This window comes from Cyprinus carpio, chromosome B3, assembly GCF_018340385.1.
Source record: "Cyprinus carpio isolate SPL01 chromosome B3, ASM1834038v1, whole genome shotgun sequence".
NCBI lineage: Eukaryota > Metazoa > Chordata > Actinopteri > Cypriniformes > Cyprinidae > Cyprinus > Cyprinus carpio.
This window is the reverse complement of record NC_056599.1, coordinates 28514559-28538264: the sequence shown is the minus strand read 5'-3', so window position 1 is coordinate 28538264 and position 23706 is coordinate 28514559. Positions and strand designations below refer to the sequence as shown.

The 23706-nt window shown below is 36.8% G+C and overlaps 1 protein-coding gene across 1 annotated transcript in view; it reads left to right on the top strand.

Annotated features, from left to right (window-relative positions):
• Positions 1 to 23466, top strand: part of LOC109071662 (C-type mannose receptor 2-like) — a 29564-nt gene extending 6098 nt beyond the window's left edge. The window contains 27 exon segments of the mRNA XM_042720615.1: positions 912 to 1346; positions 6645 to 6818; positions 6977 to 7141; positions 7333 to 7446; positions 8008 to 8151; positions 8431 to 8622; positions 8855 to 9009; positions 10050 to 10154; positions 12742 to 12857; positions 12974 to 13122; positions 13241 to 13272; positions 13275 to 13460; positions 14751 to 14893; positions 15133 to 15220; positions 16132 to 16294; positions 16421 to 16584; positions 17056 to 17224; positions 17403 to 17545; positions 18202 to 18316; positions 18592 to 18749; positions 19020 to 19128; positions 19223 to 19464; positions 19542 to 19707; positions 20543 to 20692; positions 20836 to 21228; positions 21668 to 21694; positions 22877 to 23466. Of these exon segments, the coding sequence (XP_042576549.1) occupies positions 912 to 1346; positions 6645 to 6818; positions 6977 to 7141; positions 7333 to 7446; positions 8008 to 8151; positions 8431 to 8622; positions 8855 to 9009; positions 10050 to 10154; positions 12742 to 12857; positions 12974 to 13122; positions 13241 to 13272; positions 13275 to 13460; positions 14751 to 14893; positions 15133 to 15220; positions 16132 to 16294; positions 16421 to 16584; positions 17056 to 17224; positions 17403 to 17545; positions 18202 to 18316; positions 18592 to 18749; positions 19020 to 19128; positions 19223 to 19464; positions 19542 to 19707; positions 20543 to 20692; positions 20836 to 21228; positions 21668 to 21694; positions 22877 to 23097 (4418 nt within the window). The 3' untranslated portion in view covers positions 23098 to 23466.
• Positions 23467 to 23706: the final 240 nt, after the last annotated feature.

Sequence of the window (23706 nt, the reverse complement as noted above, 5' to 3'; positions counted from 1 at the left end):
TGTAAAAGTGATTCACAATATTAATGTTTTACTGTATTTTGATAACAAAATGCAGTCTTGATGAGCATAAGAGAATTCTTAAAATAAATTAATTAATAATGTGTATATAGAAGACAAAGAAGACCACCACAAGCCACTGATGGGTGCAGCTATGATGAAACCGGGATAAATGTGTGTGCTCACACAAAAGAGGAATATTGCCAATGTCTGCATTCTCTCAGGGCAGTTTCTGTCGGGCTTTTCTGTTTTGTTTTTGTAAATTACTATCTATTTGCAGTCAGACATATGTTGTGTTCCAAAACCAAAGCATGCAGAGATAAAAAAAAAAAAAAAAACAGATGAAAAGTTCCAACTGCAGGCTATATTTTACCATAGAGAGCAGCCATTATGAAAGCCACACATACAGAATATGATAACATGAAACTGCAGATTCCCCTCAAACAATTACCTTATTTTTATTTTTTTTATTTTTATTTTTTACCTGTAATTAAATCACTGTTTTACAATTGAGGCAAGTCAAAGCACATGCAAGCGTTTTGTGGGATTGTTTGAACAGGATTTGTGCTTTGCTAGTGTTGGATAAGAACTTCTTGTTTTTGTTGAACATATGAGTGGGTGAAAGAGAATCAAAAGGAGTTTGCTTATTCTACTGCAGTAATAATATACTATGAAAATAGCTGAGTCAAAAACAGTTTTGGTCACATGGAAATTGTGTCTGTAGGATCAGTCATTTGGTTTAATGGTGTGTAAAATCATTAAAAACCTTTGTAAATGTCTAGGCTGGAATCAAACATTAATGATCCTTCCATAGTTATGATTTCAGGATTATCAGATTTCTCTTGTACACTATGTCAGTGTCAGGTAAATAACTTCTCTCTCTCTCTCTCTCTCTCTCTCTCTTTCTGTAACAGCACATACAGATGAATCGGACACTTTTGCGTTTTTCCACGAAGGAGCACAGGGCTGCCTGGGGGTACGAGATCATATGCTCTACATCTCTCCGTCCTGCGAAGGTGACCCCCAGCTGTGGAAATGGGTGACCAGGGGGCGGCTCTTCAACATTGGCTCCTCCCTCTGCCTGGGCATCATCACGGGCAACATGAGCACATTTGGGGAGAAGTCACCACTGGGCGTGTTTCGCTGCGACTACGAGCCTCCGCGAGTGCGCTGGACCTGGACCTGCAGCAAGTTCTTGGAGATACTTGAAAATTACTTGCCCTCCCCAAAATTACTCCTCAACACCGGCAATGTCTCGGCTGCCGGCTCCCCTCCTGCAAGATCCCCTTCCCAAAAGTCTCTGTGGCGAGTCAATGACAATCAAGATCTTTGCGCCAAGTCATACCGAGGTCAGCACATTAAAAGTTGTTGTTTCTTTCACTCTTTCTCACAATTACACAATATCAGTAATTTGCCAGTCCACTGGGAATTGCATCCAGTCAGCATTTATTTGATGTTTAATATACATTACCTTTCAAAAGTTTGGGGTTGGTAAGATTTTTTAATGTTTTTGAAAAGGAAGTCTTGTATGCTCACCAAAGCTGCATCATCATAATACTGTACAGCAAAAACAGTGTTTATTGAAAACAGTTGTGCTGCTTAATATTTCTTCGGGAACCATGATGCATTTATTTTAGGATTGCATGATGGCTAGAAAGTTCAGAAGAGCAGCATTTATTTGAAATAGAAATATTTTGTAACATTATTATGTCTTTACTGTCTCTTGTGATCAATTTAATGAGTCTTTGCTGAATAAAAGCATTAATTAAAAAAGAAATAGAAAAAAGAAAACAAACGAACAACAAACTTTTGAAGGGTCCTGCCACTTGTTTTTGTTTTTCTAGCTGTCACACATATTTATTTATTCATTTACTCATTGATGCAATGTTATTGAAAATAGGGAAATAAATGATAATGAGAAAAGGATCAAGAAAAGATTGATTAAAAGAAAGAAAGAAAGAAAGAAAGAAAGAAAGAAAGGGCAAGGAAGGTAGTCCGAACAGAGTAAAGGATGCTTAAACTAGGCCACATGTCTTTTGGACCTCAGTGATATTTAGTCTAGGGTTTTCCGCGTGTGGATGTTTTTTGCCAAGGGCAACTCTAAATTTGTCCTGATTGGCTACTCACCAAAAAAGAAGCCAATTAAAAAGTCTGGCGAGTGTTTGTATATAGTGCTGAGGCCCAGTCGTCTCTCAGTCTGAGTCCCATCAGACAATCTGTCTCATAGTGACTAATTTAGTTCTGAAATCACAGACATTCATCGCTCCAAAGTAGTTAATTTGTGGTTTAGTTAATTCACAATGACTGAGGATTTTTGTAATGCTCAGGAAGTTCTTTCAGAATGACTAGGTTTCATTTATTTAACATTACTGATGGACGTTGTGGTTTTATAGTAGGCTAAGATCAATTACATTTGTAAAAATTTCATGATGTTTGGTTATGTTAACGTTTCTTGAATGTTTGCATTCATCTGCCAATGTTGATAGAGCAATGTACAAAAATACTCTTGAGAGTGTTTCCTGCACTGTTATTTTGCGGGTGTGCTTTGATGCTAATGAATGATAAATGCAAGTGATGTTTCGGCTCGGTGGTGAGATTGAATTACATGTGATGGGATTCTGGGTGCCACAACATAATACAAAAAGAGAATAATTCAACAACCTCTTTCTATAGCAGTGTCTTCGCTGGTTGCATGCAAAAACAAGCATACAGCAAGACCACTATAGTCCGATTCATGAACAAATGACTCTTATGAGCCAATTCTTCTGAATGAATCCTTCTCCACCTCATGATTTATTGGTTTATGTGTAATTAAGACTTAAAGTGATGGTTCAACCCCAAAATGAAAATTCTGTCATTAATTACTCACCCTCATGTCACATGGACTATTTTATCGACTTACTTACAACCTTTCTGAGCCTTGAAGGTGTCAGTTGTGTTGCTCTCTGTGGAGGGTCAGAAAGCTCTCAGGTTTAAAAAATATCTGAATTTGTGTTCTGAAGATGAACAAAGGTTTTACAGGTTTGGAATGACATGAGGATGAGTAATTACTGACAGAAATGTCATTTTTGGGTGACCTATGCTTTTAAATTAATATTTAAACTGATTGGTTATTTATATGATAGTGCATAGTTATACACATTTAGATACACATTCAGCACAGAATAATGCTTTAAAAATACTATTATATTAAATCTATATACAAATTCAGAACAGTATTTAGATGCATTAAAATATTTTCTTCATCACTGAATGTAATGAATATTGTTATATTAAATATTTTACACATTTAACAGAATTTAGTTACAACAAAATAACATTTTGATTAAAAATATTCTTTGGTATACACATTTATAACGTACAGTAATATAATTGGAGTACAATATTTTATTTAACAAATATTGTATTAATATTAAAATATTTCACTGAACATTATTTTTATAGCATTTTTGTGTAGTATACATAGTTATTGGGGGCTTACAGTTGCTTGCATTAACTGCTTGCACACATTTTAAAAACTGTACACACAAATCCAAGAATTACACACAAAAGATGCAAAATGCCTCAAATCTCTTGCAAAATGAAGCACTGCATTCAAAATATCACAAACACATCTCAAAATCAAACATTTGTCTTACGTTGCATCATTTTATATTTTTGTATATATATATATATATATATATATATATATATATATATATATATATATACAAACCTAAAGCTCTTCTTTCATGAGCTCCTATGTACATTTCTGTACAAGATTGAAAGTAATTGGCAGAGAGTTGTTGAAAAATTCGTGGCAAACACAAAAGCAAGATGAAAACCAAACTTTTTTTTTTTTAATTTAAGCATATGTTGTTGTGAATACAACATTAGATAAAAAGAAAGAAAAGAAATATATCAGCCATGTGTAGTTGTGTAGATGTTATAGGCCTATTCTAAAGCCATGATTGGTTGGTGTGTTGGTGTTAAGTAAAGCAATGAGTGTTTGTACATGTAAGGAGTAACTGTGAGGGAGTGGTGTTTTGATTGGTTGTGTTTGTAAAAGGAAATCAGGATACTTCCTGTTAGATTTTTGTGTTACATAGGGAATTTTGTGATGTGTTTTGCAAAAGTGTTTTATGAAATTCAAAAATTGAAAAAGTAAAGATTAAATTCACAAGTAAAGATTTTGTGTGTGAGCAGTTGAAAAAAAAAAAAACTGTAAAAAGAACTAGCAAAATTTGTCAACAGATTCGTTAAGGAACCAGAATCATTAGGTGGAATGGCAATTTAATTAAAACCGGAACTGTTAAACTCTTTCAGAAGCAGACGCTCCACAGCACATATTCCTCCCCTCTCTTTCCTCTCATCTCTGTGTTTCATGGTCTCAGTCTGAGAGTCGCTTCTGGAGAGTTCCTGACAGAAAGTTGCCACTGATATGTGCCAACACAGAGTTGTTTTTTTATGCACTTTGTAATAAAAAATAGAAGATTGCTAGTATTGTGTTTGCGCATACAAGAATGAAACTGCGTAAGTTCTGAAGTTCAGCTGAGAGTGAAGTTTTTGGATGTGTGTATGTGTCCTACTTTTCCACAGCTCTGAACTACAGCAGCAGCAGAAGAGTAACACAACTACACACCCTCTCTCCAGTCTGACATGTACTCTCTGTTTTTCCTATATAGTTATCTCTCTTTTTGTCTTAGTATACACATCGTCCCCAACCCCCCCTTCACGTTTTCTCTCTATATAGACTGAGAGCTAATCTGTACAGTCAGACAGAATGCCCAGGGGTTTCTATAGTAACAGCTGCATTCCAAACAAGGGGCAACTGAGAGGAAGAAAGTGTGAAAATGCAAAGAGGGAATGAGAGAGGAGGGGTAACAGAGTTCAGGAAGAGAGGCAGAAGTTTCACATAGACATGAACTGACTATCAATTATCATATATTTCACTGCATCTATCTATCTATCTATCTATCTATCTATCTATCTATCTATCTATCTATCTATCTATCTATCTGTCTATCTATCTGTCGATCTATCTGTCGTTCTATCTATCTATCTATCTATCTATCTATCTATCTATCTATCTATCTATCTATCTATCTATCTATCTATCTATCTATCTGTCTGTCTGTCTGTCTGTCTGTCTGTCGTCTGTCTGTCTGTCTGTCTGTCTGCTGTCTGTCTGTCTGTCGTCTGTCATCTGTCTGTCTGTCTGTATGTATGTATGTATGTCTGTCTGTCGTCTGTCTGTCTGTCTTTCTGCTGTCTGTCTGTCTGTCTGCCGTCTGTCTGTCTGTCTGTCTGTCTGTATGTCTATCTGATGTCTGTCTGCTGTCTGTCTGTATGTATTTCTGTATGTATGTCTGTCTATCTGCTGTCTGTCTGTATGTTTTTCTGTATGTCTGTGTATCTGCTGTCTGTCTGTTGTCTGTCTGTCTGTCTGCTGTCTATCTGTCTGTCTGTCTGTCTGTCTGTCTGTCTGTCTGTCTGTCTGTATGTATTTCTGTATGTATGTCTGTCTATCTGCTGTCTGTCTGTATGTTTTTCTGTATGTCTGTCTGTGTGTCTGTCTGTCTGTTGTCTGTCTGTATGTATGTATGTCTGTCTGTCGTCTGTCTGTCTGTCTGTCTGCCGTCTGTCTGTCTGTCTGTCTGTCTGTCTGTTGTCTGTCTGTATGTCTATCTGATGTCTGTCTGCTGTCTGTCTGTCTGTCTGTCTGTCTGTCTGTCCTGTCCCGTCTGTCTGTCTGGTGTCTGTCTGTATGTGTCTGTCTGCTGTCTGTCTGTCTGTCTGTCTGTCTGTCTGCTGTCTGTCTGCTGTCTATCTGTCTGTCTGGTGTCTGTCGTCTGTTGTCTGTCTGTCTGTCTGTCTGTCTGTCTGTATGTCTGTCTGTCTGTCTGTCTGTCTGTCTGTCTGCTGTCTGTCTTTCTGTTTGTCTGCTGTCTGTCTTTCTGTTTGTCTGCTGTCTGTCCGTCTGTGTGTCTGTGTGTCTGTCTGTCTGTCTGTCTGTCTGTATGTCTGTCTGCTGTCTATCTGTCTGTCTGTGTCTGTTGTCTGTTGTCTGTCTGTCTGTCTGTCTGTCTGCTGTCTGTTGTTCTGTCTGTCTCTGTCTGATGTCTGTCTGTTGTCTGTCTGTCTGTCTGTCTGTCTGTCTGTTGTCTGTCTGTCTGTCTGTCTGTCTGTCTGCTGTCTGTCTTTCTGTTTGTTTGTCTGTCTGTCTGTTTGTCTGCTGTCTGTCTGTCTGTTGTCTGTCTGTCTGTCTGTCTGTCTGTCTGCTGTCTGTCTGTCTGTTGTCTGTCTGTCTGTCAGTCTGGACATTTTGTTCCTTATGTCCGTCCACACAGTCTGACCAAATGAAAAGTAGTTTTCACCCATAACTGCCAGGTTTACATTGTTACCTCTGAGATAACTGCTTTATGGTGGAATGGACTACTGATACTAAAACACACATAAAAGCAGTAGACAGCAATAAAATGTACATCTGTTTTGTTCTTCATGATAAAATACTCCCTCTCCTCTCTTACATTTACATTTATTAATTTGGCAGATGTTTGTATCCATGTTTAAACTTTGTATTTATCATTATCTGTCTTTCCTGGTAATCATGAATTCCTTCTAGAAGTTAGGATCTTATATGTTTCTCTGTCTCTTCTTCTCTATAGAAATCTACACCATCCAAGGAAACTCTCACGGCAGCCCATGCTACTTCCCCTTCCTGTATGATGGCCAGTGGTTCCACAGCTGCACCAGCGTGGGCAGGGAGGATGGCTTTCACTGGTGTGCCACTACTCATGATTATGGAAAGGACCAACGCTGGGGCTTCTGCCCAGTGAAGAGTGAGTGAATCCAGCTGATGCTGCTCACGTCACTCATAGAACTGACCTGTTAAATTCAGAACATTCTTTCACTGTCTGGAAGATAGAATGTGAAACTACTGTACATCATAGAGCACATCTTCCAGCTCACTAAAATGCATCTCTCTCTCTTTCCAAAGGTACTCACTGTGAGACGTTTTGGGACATAAACCCTTTGATGGATAACTGTTACCAGTTTAACTTTCAGGCCACGCTGTCCTGGAGTGAAGCACGGACCAGCTGCCAACAGCAGGGAGCAGACCTGCTCAGCATCACTAAAGTAGAAGAACAAATCTTTATCAACGGTGAGAGATGGAGGGATATAAACATGGTTACATTCATTACATTAAAAATGTAATTACATTAAAATTTGTTTCTGCAAAGGGATTAAAATGAAAGGATTCTGGTAAATGCAGAACGAACTAGCCAGAAATTGCTGCTCTCGTTTTTGTTTAAAACTCAGTGGAATGTGTTTATGAAGTGTGTGTGTCTGTAGGTTTGCTAACTGGGTACAGCGCCACCCTGTGGTTGGGCCTGAATGATTTAGATCTCAATGGAGGCTGGCAGTGGGCTGACTCCGCCCCTCTCAAATATCTAAACTGGGAAACAGGTGAGGCCACATCCCTTACAGCCCCACCCTCATACAACCACACCCACTTGGACATTGAATCAGTATACTGTATATTAGAAAAATTTAGCAAACCGTTACCAAATTTATAAACTTTAGCTAACTTTAGGCTATTGAAAGCTTAATAATTAATTCTAGACAACTGGAGCATTCTGCAGTCAATATTTTTGTATAATGACAGCTGTTTAAGTTTAATTTAATGTGTCTTTTAGCTCTTCATAATTTCTTCTCACATACAGCAATTAAATTATTTCAGCTGAATCAATGTCCTGCCTTTTTTGTAATTAATTCATATCCATTTATTTATTTATTTATTAAACTGCTGTTCAAATTTATATGATTATTTATTTATTTACTTATTTATTAATTTGTTTATTTTGCATTATCAGCCCTCTGATTATGACCAGTGATCAAACAATAAGCCAGTCTTTTCTTACATATAAAACACTATTTTACATTAAGACAGTCAGTGTTCTTAGAGCTCATTTGCGTTAGGAAGGACGTATTTTTATCTGATTTATCTCACGGATGTGTGTGTTGTAGAAATGCCAAGCTATGACGAGGAGGAAAACTGTGGAGTGATCAGTACCGATTCTCAGGGCCGCTGGCACAACCGGGACTGCTCAGTGGCTCTGCCTTACATTTGCAAGAAACGACCCAATGCCACACTCGACCCCTTCACCACAGGTATGTGTGGAGTGTGTGTGCACATTTTTGGCTTGTGGTTAACATATAAATGTACAGAGCATTGTTACCACTGCTTACACTTATACTTTAAATGATTAAATATGACTTGATTTATTTCAGAGGTAAACCTTGTCTGACACAGCCATGCAATTTGAGTATCTTGCCCCAAAATTGCATGTTTTTCAGCAAGCCGAGAATTTTAAGCTTTTAGATTCTGCTGATGTACCTGAAAGTCTGGTTCAGTCTTGAGGATCTCACCTGTGTCTGTGTGTGAAACAGACTCCTGGGCAGATGATGGGCGGTACCAGTGTGATGTAGGCTGGCAAAACTTCCAGGCGGGCTGCTATAGGCTGAACTCAGACAACCTGGACTGGAGCTCCGCCCACAAAACGTGTCAAAAGATGGAGGCTAACCTCGTTAGCATCCACACCCTCCCAGAGCTTGAATTCATCACTAAGCATATGAAGAAAGGTATACACATGCAAATAAATGTACAGAAACTTGTTTGCTTTATCAGTATTTTTGTCTTTCCAGTGAAAACGAAACTGCTTTTTTCTTTATCTGGAGCATAAACCTCATTCAATTTTAAAAATAACATCATTTGCTAATGGGGTAAAAGTAAACTTAAATCAAGATATGTTCTCTGGCAACAAGTCAGACATTTGGCAAAATCTCTGCAATGTTTCGTCATCCTGTCTTTTAGATATAGAGGAGTTATGGATTGGTCTACATGATACAGCTATGCAGATGAACTTTGAATGGACGGATCGCACTCCAGTCATCTTCACTTACTGGCATCCATTTGAACCCAACAATTTTCGAAATGTAAATGAGGATTGTGTCACCATCTGGGGGCCTGTGAGTATATATAAATATTTATGCATATAAATATATATAGTTCAGAAGTTTGGGATCAGTAAGCTCTTTTCTTTTTTAATAGTACACATTTGGTTTGTGATATTATTCATTTGAGATATCATTCATTTACATTTATGCATTTAGCAGACACTTTTATTCAAAGCAAAGAACACAAGAGGAACAAAAACAATTTGTTTGAGCCAATAAATACAGGTTTATTTGACAGCTACTTTAGAAAACAAGCTATAGAAGAGGAGAAATGCAGAATGAATTTTTTAATAAATTTGTGTATTTATTCACATTAAATTGATTGAAAATGTCAGTAAAACATTTATAATTTTACCAAAGATTTCTATTTTAAATAAATTATTTTCTTTTAGACTTTCTATTCATCAAAGAATCCTGAAATGAATGTATCATGCTTTCAGCAAAAATGTTAAGCAGCACAACTGTTTTCAACATTGATAGTAATAAGAAATGTTTCTTGAGTATCAAATCAGCATGTTAGAATGATTTCTGAAGGATCATGTGACACTGAAGACTTTAGTAACTTTGCCATCACAGGAATAAATTTCATTCAAAATGATACACAAAAATAGAAAACAGTTGTTTTAAATTGTAAATATATTTTACAGTATTACTGGTTTTTAAAATAAACACAGACTTAAAATAAGCATAAGTGACTTTAGCAAAGTCAAACCCCAAACTTTTAACCAATACTGTAGAACAAGCTTGTCAAGAAAATATTGCAAAAAATACATTAAAAAAATATAAAAAATCATGGCAAAAGTATAATTTTAGGGTGAAATAGCCAGACATGTTTTTGAGAGGTTTTGTGAGGACTGAGTTAAAGGTACAGTGAGTTAATGCCAAGTGTGTTTTGTAGCAAACTTTATCCCTTTTCAACTGTCAGAATGATGTTAATGGATATGAATCTGCTCTCCTTTATACTTGTAATTAAGACAGTGATCCTAAAAGTCTAAATTTATGGCAGCTCCATAATGATAACCCCTCATTACAGTATGTGTGTGTGTTTGTAGGAGGGCCGCTGGAATGATAGCCCATGTAATTACTCGCTGCCCTCGATCTGTAAGAAACCAGCACAGAAGTCTGACGACCGGATAGAGGACCACGGCTGCAAACGGGTAAATCACTCTGGTTTTTCACTCTGTTGCCTTTCTCCTTATGTTTCTCATTCATCTTTGTCATTCTTCCTTTTTCATTAGTTTTAATCCTCTAATTACCCTTTCTTGTTTTGTTCTCTGCAGCTCCTGCAGTTTTCTGTTTGTTACTTCTGTTTTGCTGGATTTCTCCCCCCACATACTTTCTGTTGCTCTCTTTCTCTCGGCATAAAGACTCTATTCACAGTCGCTGCTGTGTCATGCTGTTAAAACTCCAGATGTGGTCAGTAGACCCAGACCTGCCACAAGCATACAGTAAACAGAGAAGTCTGACTCACACACACTGGTCTTCAGAACTCATAACTGTTTGCTAACCGAGGACAAAAAGTTTGAGGTCATGGACCAGGTTACTCTAGCAAGCACACAGAAACAAATATGCATACATTGGTTACATTTCATTCTTATTGCCTTACGTCTGTCATCCCTCCACCCAATTCATCCAGATCTACAGCAGCTCTACATGAAACCGTCTTTGTTTGAAATGAGTGTTGTTGTTACCTTGCTGTGACCCTGGTAATAGGCATCTGTTAAATAAGAGCTGTGACCCTGGATGCCATCGCCTAGGTCAGAGGTCAGAGGTTACTAGTGGATACCCTAAAGCTTTAAAACAGTATGCTTGACTGAGTTACTTTTTCCCTAAAGAAAACTCGTCTCATCTATGCAAAGCCAGGGTGCTTCGGGTTTCCAGGATGTTGCTGTTTGGTTGTAAAGGTGTTCTGATTTCTGATTTTATGAGTTCTAATGTTTTAGCTTGTTGCTCGGGTGTTCTGGGTGGTTGCTATGTGGTGTTTTGCTTCAGAGATAAGATTAATGTAGGTCTATGCTGTTTTTCCCCCCCTGTGTATATCGACCACCAGGCAAAAAAATAAATAGTGTTTTGATAAATATATAAGATTAAAAAGATTTAATAGTACTGGTTTTTTAAGTTGTAATAGAAGTTTAGCTTTTTTTTATGTGTCCAAATTGAATATTTAGGGTTGATCATTTGTTTCAATCAAATGAGAGAGATTAAAAATAGTAAAAGAATAAATAGTAAAAGTAATATATGCCTCATGTACTTCATTCAAGTTCTTTTAAATACTTTATATTACTTAATTTTTCTTCACAATTTTCTGTCAGTAAGATTTTTAATACTTTTAAGTTAATACTTCTATTCAGCAAGTATGCATTCATTTCATCAATAGACAGTATATATATAAATGAATACAGTTTAAAGTTATGAAAGATTTATTTAAAATAAATGCTGTTCTTTCTATTCATCAAAGAATTCTGAACAAAATTACATTTTCAACAAAGCTATTAATTAGCACAATACTGATAAAAAAAAATCTTGAGCAGCAAGTCAGCATATTATGATTTCTGAAAGATCATGTGACACCTGAAGACCGGTCATATGGAATAATGATGCTGAAAATGTAGCTTTATTATCACAGGAATAAATTACATTTTAAAATATATTCAAATAGAAAACTGTTTTTTTTTATTGTTTCAAAATATTGCTGTTTTTACTGTTTTGATCAAATAAATACAGACTAAGTGAGAATAAAATCTTCTTTCAAGAACATGAAACAAATCTCACTTTCAAATGGTGATGTAGATAGAATGAGCTTAATTGTCAAGAAAATACTGCAAAAACTAATAATAATAATGACAAAAGTATAATTTTATGAAATAGCCAGACATGTTCTTAAGAGGTTTTGTGTCAGTGTTAAGTGTTAATGCAGAGTGGATTTTTTTCAGCAGATTTTATCCCTGTAGAACTGTCAGAATCATGTTAAAAACCTTTGAACTATACTGTATGTACATTGCATATTATTATTAATCTCCCCCCTCTTTTTTCTGGCAAAATTTGATTTACAAATTACAATAATTTCGTAAGGCATTAACACTGTTCTTTTGCTGCATTGTAGCCCTTTCTGCAAGTGAAAATCTAGTTTTAACAATTTAATCTTCATTTTTGGAACAGGCTGCTAAATTCGGAGTCATAATGAGTTTGTCATCGTCAGACAATGGAGAGAGAACACATCTGACTCTCTGTAATGTCTTAAACAGCAGAGCAGACAGCCAGCAGACCGGTCAAGTTACTGCTACTACTCTTGCCTAGTGCTGACGTGTAATTTAGAGACATTCCTTAAAATGTGGGGTGTCCGTGTGTGAATGCGTGCATGTGTGTACATGTTTTGTGCCTGTCGATTTAAATTGTTCTGCCTTTGGATCTAATTCATATAGTTTATACATAAAGGGTAAATTCACCTATACTGACAGAACCAGTTTTTAGACCAGTATAAATTCTAGTCCAGATTGGTTTATGCTGGTGTTCATGCATTTATTAAGAAAATAAATAAAAGTAAATAAATAACATTTCAAGCAAATTTCCAAATGCTTTACAGTTGTCACTGTACATTTAACATTTAGCAAAAAATAACTATTCTACAAAATATGCCGAACTCTTCAGAAACATATATTACCAATGCATTATTTTTCAAGCAAGAATATCAGAATGCATTGTAACACAGCACACTTTCTCTCTCCCTCTTATAAATCTTCTCAGGGTTGGAGATGGCACAGTCCTTCCTGCTTCAAGGTTGGAGAAGAATCTCTAACCTTTAATGATGCAAAAGGAATGTGCGCTAGCAACAATGCCACACTCGTCATTATTAATAACAGGTACTGGACACAAGCCTAGCAACATGGACTGGATTTGTATTCAGCTTGTAATGCTCTTTGCCGAAATCATTGAATTATGAAGTAACTTATGAGGTGCATATGTGCTGTGTTTCCAGGTTTGAGCAGGCCTTTGTGAGCAGCCTGGTGTTTGGACGATCTGCCGATCAGTTCTGGGCGGACTGGTATAATGAGAACAGCACCGGCACGTTACGCTGGATAACGGGAGAGGAGCTCACATACACCAACTGGAACAGAGACCAGCCAGGTATAGAAACCATGTGTGCACCTGAATAATTTGTTTCTGTTTATTATTCCCTTTATCATTTGGTGCTCAGCCATAACATGCAGAGGATGAACCTGCCTTTCGTCTTGTGGTGTTGCAGCACAGATAAAGGAGGTTTGTGTGGTGATGGTGGGGCAGGGCAGGCCATGGGTCTGTGGGATGTGAAGGACTGTGCCAGTGTCCGCTCCAAATACATATGCAAACAGAATCAGGACTCTCTCATCCCCAGCCCCCCTGTTCCTCAGCCCACGCCCTCCCTAACAGGATCATGCCCATCGGGATGGAAAAGCACCAATAAGTTCCGCTACTGCTACAAAGGTGTGTCTATCAGAGTTGTGCGCCATTCAAAATTTAAATGCTTTCTAAATTAAAATTTGAGTTGAATTTGCAGAACTGTAACTTTAAATGTAAGAAATATTGTTGCAAATGTAAATCATATTATTACACAGCTCTATATATAAAGTTTTATACGCATACATGCAGTAACACCCAGCTCTTTAAAACTTAAGTTAGTATATATTATTTATATTATATCCAACTTTATCTACTTTATTCACAGTATACTCACATAGAGCGATAAATACTATACTATATAACAAATCTTAACTGCTTTATTGCTTGTATCATTGCCAAAATGTAAACTATATTGCCTCGCCCACAGCTCTAATCTGCTGTTGGGTGTGAATATTTTATAAATTTTAAAAGTGTGTTTTTTTTTATTAATTTTTTAATTATAATTAAAACATGGTAGAAATCTCACCTATAGACTCATATATTATATTTAGTAATTATTAACATTGTCATTTTCTAAAACTGGGGTAAAAGAAAAACATTATTTTTTCCCCAGATGGCTGTAGTACTTCTGCTCAAAAGTTTGCATACCCCTTGCAGAATCAATGAAAAATTTAATAATTTTAAACAAAATGAGAAGGATCATAAAAAAATGCATTTTATTTTTTTTATTTAGTACTTTCATGGATAAGCTACTTCACATAACAGATGTTTACATATAATCCAAAAAAACAAAATAATTGCTGAATTTAATAAAAAAATGACCCCATTTCAAAAGTTTACCATACCTTTGATTCTTAATACTCTGTTGTTACCTGGATGATCCATGGCTGATTTCATGTTTTATGATAGCTGTTCATGAGCAAAATCCTCCAGCTCCTGCACATTCTTTGGCTTTTTCCAGCATCTTCTGCATATTTGACCTCCTTTCCAGCTGTGGCTGGAAATTTTGAGATCCATCTTTTTTTACAAAAGCTGCAAACATTCACTGATGATTTCAAGAAGGCACAATGAGGCCATTAAAACACATTTTTTTTTCTTTGATGGCTGTATAAATTGTTTTTTGACAGTAATGAAATTTTACATATCAGAGAATAAATAGTCATAATGAATGATTGCCATTCATCACAAAATTAATAACCACAAAAGTTTTTACTTCTGAGTTAGAATTCTTCCTGTTATTCCATTACAAATCCAGTTCAGCGTCCTGTGAGTGTGTCCATTCAATTCAAGAAGTGAACAAATTCATCCTTGTGTGGTGTCTGTGTGTTTGTTTGTATTGGATTGTGTGTGGTCTGCTCATTGCTGTGCTTTTGTAGGTTTTTCATGCAGGTGCACTGGAGAAGAGACTGACTTGGATTCAAGCTCACAAGTTCTGCCAGAAACATGGAGCTCAGCTCGCCAGCTTCAGCACGCCAGAGGAAGAGACCTATGTCTTCCAGATCCTCCATGAGGCCTTCGGGTAAGTGTCTAAAATCCAGTCCTAAAGCAACACTGTGTGTGTTTGTAATGTATGGGGGCTTGATTTATGTGAAAATGAATCAAATTTCTTTTTTTTTACACTCAAATACCCCTAGTCAGAATATTTTGAGGTTATTTTGTTCAGTGTAAGATAAGTTTATGATTCGAATGCATCATGGGGGCCTGTTAAAAGTATAGCAGTGTCTAACCGCTCTGCTTTCTGATTGGCTGTGTGGGCAGGGAGGCGGAGGATCATGAGCAGCACTGGCTGTGGATCGGAATTTCCCGCAGGAATAGTGACAGTTGGACATGGAGTGACGGATCAGCTGTGAGTTCTTAAAATACTGTTCTTTTTTTTTATTTTTTATTTCATTGTACTAGACCAGCATGTATGTGTATATTCTAATAACATTGATGGCTATTTTAATAATCATTCATGATCGATCAATAATATCCAGTATGATTAAAGAGGAGCACATTTCGGAACTTTATCCATGGGGCTAAGGGCATATATAAGACAAAACACTGTACTAGACATCTAAAGAGCAGATGTTGTCAATCTTTTTGACTCCAAGGCCTCCATATTAATATTTTTAAGATGCAAAACATATTTTAATCTATGGGCTGTCCTACTATAGTTATTATAGCTATAGTAACAGTATCTATAAAAAAAAAAAAAAAAAAAAAATTATAATAATTGTAATTAAAATAATTACATTTCAGGGTTCCAAAACTAGTAGGAGCTAAATGTTTTAAAAAAATATTCATTTATTAAAAATATTCAATATGTTAAAAATCAAATATTTTAGAGCTTTGCAATACTGCTAAAATGTATATTCATTATTAAAATGAGCCTACTGGGTTTATTTTTATGAATTTTCCAGGTCTAGAACTATTAAAATCAGGATTTCTCATATATATCCAGGTTTTCCAAGACCATGAGAATCCTGGCTCTTCAAAGATAAAAACAGGGGTTTTTGAAGGGGTAAATCAAGATCACAATGACGTTTTTAATGATAAAGGTTTTTAAAGTTTTATTGCTTGTTTTGTCTAATTTTAAATCATTTTAAGTAATCTTGAGGGCACTTCGTAAGTATGCTGATGCCTCCTAGTGGTCCCTGGCCCCTTGGTAGAGAATCATTAACATAGTATTGTTTTCTGCTTCCATTTCTTTAATATTGTACCCACATAGTAGCTTTATCAGTGATTCTAACATATAAAGTCTTTTTTCTCTTTCAGGTGTCCTATCAGAACTTGGCAGTTGGTAATTATGGGCCTGCTGAGTGTGGAGCAGCTAACATGGCTGACACCAACTGGCTGGCATCATACTGCGAGTCTGAGCTGGACTGGATCTGCAAAATACCGAAAGGGAAGGCGGAAGAGGAACCTGAGAGCCATGAAGGTCTGTGGCAGTGCACTCTTAAGACTGTAATATTATCAAAAGAAACAGCTTATCAAGTTTGTTTGTGAGCAGAGTATGATTTTGAAATCTAAGTTATATGACATTATTATACATTTGTGTGTGTAGACACTGGTTTAGAGTGGGTCGATTTTGAGGAGGCACAATATAAAATGTTTGAACATCGCTCCACGTGGGACCAGGCTCAGAGGATCTGCTCCTGGTTCGAAGCCTCCCTGGTCTCCATGCACTCTCCTAAGGAGAATCAGTTTTTGGTTAGCACTTTACGCAAGGTAAGCACACAACAACACACTGTCCTCTAAGAGGTATGCTAATGACATTAATTTAACAGCAGTTAAAGGATCAGTTCACCCGAAAAGGTAAGATAAAAAAGGTGTACGGTACAAAATCTGTGGTGGTACACTTTTGTGCCTTATTTACCACTAAATTATGCATATTACTACCTTAAAGGTAGATATCAATACCTAAGGAGAAATATTAGTACCTAAAAGGTACAAAATAGTACATTTTGAAATGGTACAACACCATTGACAGATTTTGTACCTTTACCTCTGAGAGTTTATAAGTATCATAAAAGTATAATTTTGTGTGTTACTCAAGATAGAAGGTAATGGAAATTAAAAAGTAAACAGTCACTTTCATTTTGGGATGAATATTTGCATAAAGAGATTTATCCAAGGCTAAATGCTGTATGAAATGTGTTTGCAGTACTAACCAAGAATTGCATGTTTTATTGTGTCCAGATGTCCCGCAAAGAAAATGACCTGTGGTGGATTGGCTTGCACAGTTTTAAGAACGATGGGAGATTAAGGTGGTCTGATCATTCGGTGCTCAATTATGTGTCCTGGGGACTAGGACAGCCTCGACCAATCAGCAAAGAGCCCAAATGTGTCCAAATCTCTGCCTCAAAAGGTTGGTCCCTTTTTTACACTCATATAGAATCAGAAAATATGTCATCTTCACATTGAATTTGACATGCACTGCACACTTTTATATAAATATAAGAAAGGAGTGCACAGATTTAAGGTATTTTGTGAAATATGTGATTCAACAGCAGTGAGTTTATTGAATTACCTTAATGTTCTCTCAGGTGACTGGTCAGACCAGAGGTGTCACGTCGATCTTCCATATGTGTGTAAGAGGGTGAATGTGACAGGAACCATCCCTCCCACACCCGCTTCTCCTCTCATACCTGCCGGCTGCCCCCAGGGCTGGAGTCCTTTTCTACACAAGGTGAAAACTCACTCCCACAGACTGTCTGCTTTTATACATTATTACACTTGCAAGGCTGCACTGTAGTAAAAAAAAAATTCTTCTCCCCAATTTTTTGTAGTTAGTTCAGTTCAGTCAAATTTAGTTTTGCTCATTATTTGAACCATTTTGGATCATCTCTTTTTTATATACTGTATATAAACTTTTTCTAAGAAATAAAAGATTACATTGACCTAAAGTAAATGCAGGTGTTTGTCTTTCAAAACCTACCTAAAATAATTGTGAAACAGTCTCACATTTCATTTTACTTTTGTAATGTGACATATTTCTATGTGAAATGGGATATTCATTGAGAAATATTAGATGGAACTTGTTTCTGTCAGGAATTGATTAGATCATGAAAAGTGATCTATATTTGACAGATCTTTTGGAGGAGATGTAAAAATCAGATTGCTTGATAATGGCAGCCAAAAAGGAAAAATCTTCTTCTTGTGATGTAGAAAGATATTACATTTTGATTACATTTTTATTATTATTATTTTTTTTTTTCATTTGGAATGTAAGAAAATAAAGATCTAGCAAAAATTATTATTTAGAAAATTACTTTCTTACAGAAATATTTATTTTCTTATATCAGTAATCTCTGCATTCTGTCCCCCCCCCCCCCATTCTAACAGTGTTATAAGGTGTTTGGAGAAGAGCTGTCGAGTCGTAGCACTTGGGAATCTGCCTCTAAGACGTGTCTGACACAAAGAGCCACGCTAGTAACAGTGCCAAACCACAGAGTTCAGGGTAAATCAAACCCATACACACAGACACACACAAACAAACAATCAGGAATGTGAAAGACAAAAACACAGAAGGGAAGATAGTTTACATTAAATTGATGGTTTTTTTATTTAAATTGATAGTTTTGCAAAAGTATAAGAACTGATTAATGAATATTGGGACTGACATGCCCCAATATCTCTGGCACTTACAGCCCTCAATTTGTTTGGTGTAGCATTCATTTGAGTGAATGGAAACAGACTAAGCTCTGCGTTTGATCTATTTTTCTCTCTCTTCAGCATTCCTTGTGACTTTGCTGCCCAACAGCAGTTTCCATGTGTGGGTGGGGCTTACTTCAGAATCACAGGCTCAGTTCAGGTGGTTTGAACCTGGATTCCTTAGCTATACTAACTGGGCCCCTGGAGAACCAGTGGACAACAGACAAATGAAAAGCCCGGTATGTTTCCTTCTATCTATCTATCTATCTATCTATCTATCTATCTATCTATCTATCTATCTATCTATCTGTCTCTGTCTATCTATCTATCTGTCTGTCTGTCTGTCTGTCTGTCTGTCTGCCTGTCTGTCTGTCTGTCTGCCTGTCTGTCTGTCTGTCTGTCTCTCTGTCTCTCTGTCTCTCTCTCTCTCTGTTTGTCCATCTACATTATCTATCATTTATAAATCCAGCCATCCACCCATCAGTCTGAGTATATGTGTGTCCCATTAGGGTAACTGCATAGTGCTTCTCCATGGTAGTCCTCCCCGGGTGATGGGCATGTGGGCGTCTCGCAGGTGTGATGCAGAGAAACATGGCTTCATCTGTATGAAGGAAAAAGGTACAGGAATATCTCAAATTCACATGCTCACACAAATGTACATTGTACTATATACCCTGAACCACTAAAATATCCTGTGTGCATGTGTTTCCAGACCCTGCCTTGCCCCCTGGCATAGACCCTCTTCCCCCAATATTAGATGGCCCATTGGAATTTAATGGCGTACAGTACCGGATCTTGCAGAAGCCTCTGGACTGGTACACACAGCTGTGCAGGTTGTGTGACTCCGTCAACGGAACTCTGGCAGCGGTGCGGGATCCTCGGCAGCACGCCTACCTCACCCTCCTCCTCAGCACGCTCCGCAAACCCGCCTGGATCGGGCTACACAACGACGGGGTGAGACATTGTGTGTGACTTGTGTGTCTCTTCCTCTGACTGCTCAGAGCTTCAGCAAAAGCTTCTTGTATTTCCAGGCTCGGAGCTACACGTGGTTGGGTGAAGAGGAGCTCACATTCAGTGACTGGCGGGATGGACAGCCTAATCAAATGTATGGATGTGGTCACATGACCATTGAAGGCCAATGGACTGTGGCTGCTTGTAATACAAAATTAAATGCTGCCATCTGTGAAATTAACACGGGTAAGAAAGTGTTAAAGTATGCTTCTGAATACTTTTCTTATATTACTAGTGCTCTTTATTTGCATTGATTTTCCAAATGAAGTATGCATCCAAGGCTGACTCATTATTTTATTGGTACACAGATTTTCTAAACTATTTGAAATAGTGCTGGGCAATGATTAATCGCGATTAATCTAATCCAAAATAAAAGTTTTTGTTTATGTGTGCATACTGTGTATATTTATTATTTATTTATTTTATGTATATATAACGACACACACATACCGTGTATATTTTGAAAATATTTGTATTTACATGCATATATTTATATTCATATAATTTAAATTATATATAAATATATTTGATATATAAACACCATATTTCTCTTAAATATATACATGCATGTGTGTGTATTTATATATACATAATAAATATACACATTACACACACATATATGATGTAAACAAAAACTTTTATTTTAGATACGATTAATCGTTGCCCAACACTAATTTTAAATAATAAAATGCAATATTTAGTGTATACCAAATTTATTTTAAAATTATTTATAAACTATTATAGCATATAAAACATTACTATAACATTTCTAATTTTTATTATGGTTTTTTTTTGTTGTTTTTTTATTTTAAAATTTTTTTTAGAATATTTTTTTTTTTAGTTTACTAGTTTGGTGTATAATATATGTTGTTTAATATTTCTAATTTTTATGAGTGCAGTTTAGATGTAACCTGTGTGTATCTGTTATTGTAAACTAAAACATATGTTTTTTTTTTTTTTTTTTTCAAAAATGTTGCAGGTGTGTTCTAATAGTCTTTTGCTTGTTGTGTTTTTGTGTCAGAGAGAACAATAGAACACAGGTGGATGTATCCAGGTTTATGCCCACATCCTGTAGGTAATTGGTCCTGGGTTCCTTTCAGAAATCACTGCTACTCGTTCATCCTCCACGAGCTACAATTTAAACATGAGGCCATACGCATGTGTAACAAAGGTAACGTCTACACATGGGGGAAAAACAACAAAATCAGCACAGGAACATATTACACACAATAATGTATTGTTGTAATTAGTAATGTTTTTTATTAATATTTTATTAATTATTAATTTAAGTATTATTTTTTTTTGTTTTTTCTTTGGGAGCTAAGCTGTTGTCAATATTAGATGAAAACGAGAACAGTTTTGTATGGGAGCATATGCAGAGTTTTCAGCGACAGGCCTACGGCGCTTGGCTTGGAATGATCTTTAACTCCAAAGGCAAGAAGTTTAATGAACAACACTTGTTTCCTTTATTGCCCTGCAGTTTGGATCTCCTTTATCTAGACCTGTGTGTATATGTTCGACTCCACAGAGGCAGTCTGGAGTGGTCAGACAGTCAAGTAGTGGACTACAGTAACTGGGAGCAGCAGGACGCTAATCTGAGCATGCTGTCCGCCAACAGCTGCTTCTGGGTTCAGAGCAACACGGGCCTCTGGAGGCCGGGGTCCTGCAAAAACCGCACACATGGAGTCATCTGTAAACGCCCTCGGGGTATGGAGCGTCACAAACATATAGGAACATATGATATATTTCCATATACAACTGGAGTCAAAGCTACACAAATGAATTAAAACAGTGCTGTTTCATAATCTCATCCAGACTTTGCAAAGAGGTTGTTATTGAAGGATGAAGCAATACAAACTAACCCATAAAGTATATTTAATATATTATATATACATATATTAAAATGAAAAAAACAAACAAAATTACAAGAATCTAAAGAAATGAAATAAAAATTGCGGGTGGTAAATAAGCAGGTGAAAAATAGCCATGGTCATGATGAGAAAAGTCCAAAAAAACCTTGAATAAGTTGACCTCAGGGGGGAAAAAAGTGGAGAATGTATGACAGAAATCCTAATATAATTATAATATACAATATAATAATTCAAATTTTGAGCCCAATTTTCCTCTTTCTTTTCTTTTTCATTAGGAGCCACAGCAGAGCCTGTAGTTCATTGTAAGTTCTATTCATTTTTTAACCAAGTTTTTACCTCAAATATGTTGATTGAGTTGAAAAACATATCAAAGGGGTCATATGATGTTGCTAAAAAGAACATTATTTTGTGTGTTTAGTGTAATGCAATGTGTTTATTATTATAAATAATTGTTTCTCCTCTATGCCCCGCCTTTCTGAAACGTGTCGATTTTAACAAAGCTCATTGTTTTGAAAAGCGAGGTGTACACTGATTTGCCAGCTATCCAGTACGTTGAGATTGGCTGAATTCCTCAAGTGTGTGTCGGAAATGTTACGCCCCTCACCATACTGTGATGCCGTGTGTCCCGGAGTGACGAGACAAAACCAATAAAACTTATTATAAACGAGGCATTTGTTGCATCCAGTGGGGACATAATTACTGATTAAAATTACTTATACTGTGTTTTTTACGCATTGCATTGCGTATCGTACTGCGTAAACATAAAACCATGTCTGCATTTGTGATCGGAGAAACGACAAACAACAAGCGCTACTCTACACTGCTCAAAATTCAAGTTTGAATCGTCAGTGAAAAATTCTTTAAATATGCAAACATACTTACAGGCTGTGAGTCAGAAGCACCAGACTGTCCTTGGAAAGTTGGAACTGCCCCACTTTATAGAAAGAGACACCGGCATTGTAGGCTACTCTCTCAGGAAACAGTCCTTGTCCTTCGCAAAATGTGCTGCACACATCTGAATATTTGTGTTCTGGAACAGTGTTGAAATACAACTTACCCACTGATTTCTTGCTGTGTCCTCTTTTGGAAGACCAAAACAAAGTATTGTGTATTTTCGCTTTCACAATGAAACACACAGCGTCTCCACGACATGGCCGCGGCAGCAACAGTAAGAATAAAAGTTACGCCTTCTTTCTTTGCGTGAACATTTGGGCGGCGTTATGCAAATCTTCCCACATAGTGACATAGACATGTGGGGGCGTGTTAGAACGAGCCGTTTTAGGGGTGTGTGGTTGACTTAACATTTATAAAAAATATCTCTTTGGATTTGAGACTTTAGTCTTTGCAACTTTACAGATCTTCTTTATGCACCAAGAGCTTGTAACACTCCAAAGAGAAAGGAAAAATTGAAATTGCATCATATGACCCCTTTAAATGAACACCCATGATGTTTTGTTTGAATATTTATCTTCTCTTTCTTCCAGCCAAGGTCGACCATCTCCATGTATTGATTCAGGTCCTGGTTGGAGCCCTCGTTCTGATTGCTCTGGTGGTGGGAGGGATTTATCTGTATCGTAGGCGGAGCTTCGGCTCCATGGGTGCCTATGAGAGCGCTCGGTACAGCCGCACTAACTCCGCCCCCTCCGAAGAAGCTGAAAAAAACATTCTCGTTTCAGACATGGAGTTAAACGAACAAGGCGAATAATGCTGGATAGGTTCGAAACACCTAGGAAAACAAATCTGCCAAGGCAGCAACTGACTGAGAGAATTTACGTTTATGAAAAAAAAAAGCTGCGGTTTTGTTTTTGTGTTTATTTTTCCAGAGACATTGAGAGAGCTGTGTAGAGCGCAGCAGCAGATGATCGACCAAAATCAACAAAGACAAAACTCCATTAAATCCATCTAAGTCTGTCAACCAATCAAATTCCACCATCTCAGAGGAGCTGTTAGGAATGGCTAGTGTGGAAGCTTATTTTTTGTTTGTCTTTATCCAGTTATGGAAATCCAGTTTATGTGCATATTTTTTCATGTCCTTTATGTCATAGTTATTCTTTAATGCCAAAAGGGAACAAAGCCCCCCCCACCCCCCAAAAAAACACATTGACTTGAACTTCCATTAAACTTCCAGACTATGAGAGCGCACAATCACACAAACTACAAGGTAACACCACAACAGTATTTTTTATTTTTTTTTCAGACTGTGACTTTTAAAGTTTTTTGTTGTGACTTTTTTGATGCTGTTTTTAAAAATTTGTGCAGCTGAATTTGATGTTCTCTGGGTCAGAATCCAGGTCCCCCATGGATCAATCTGAAA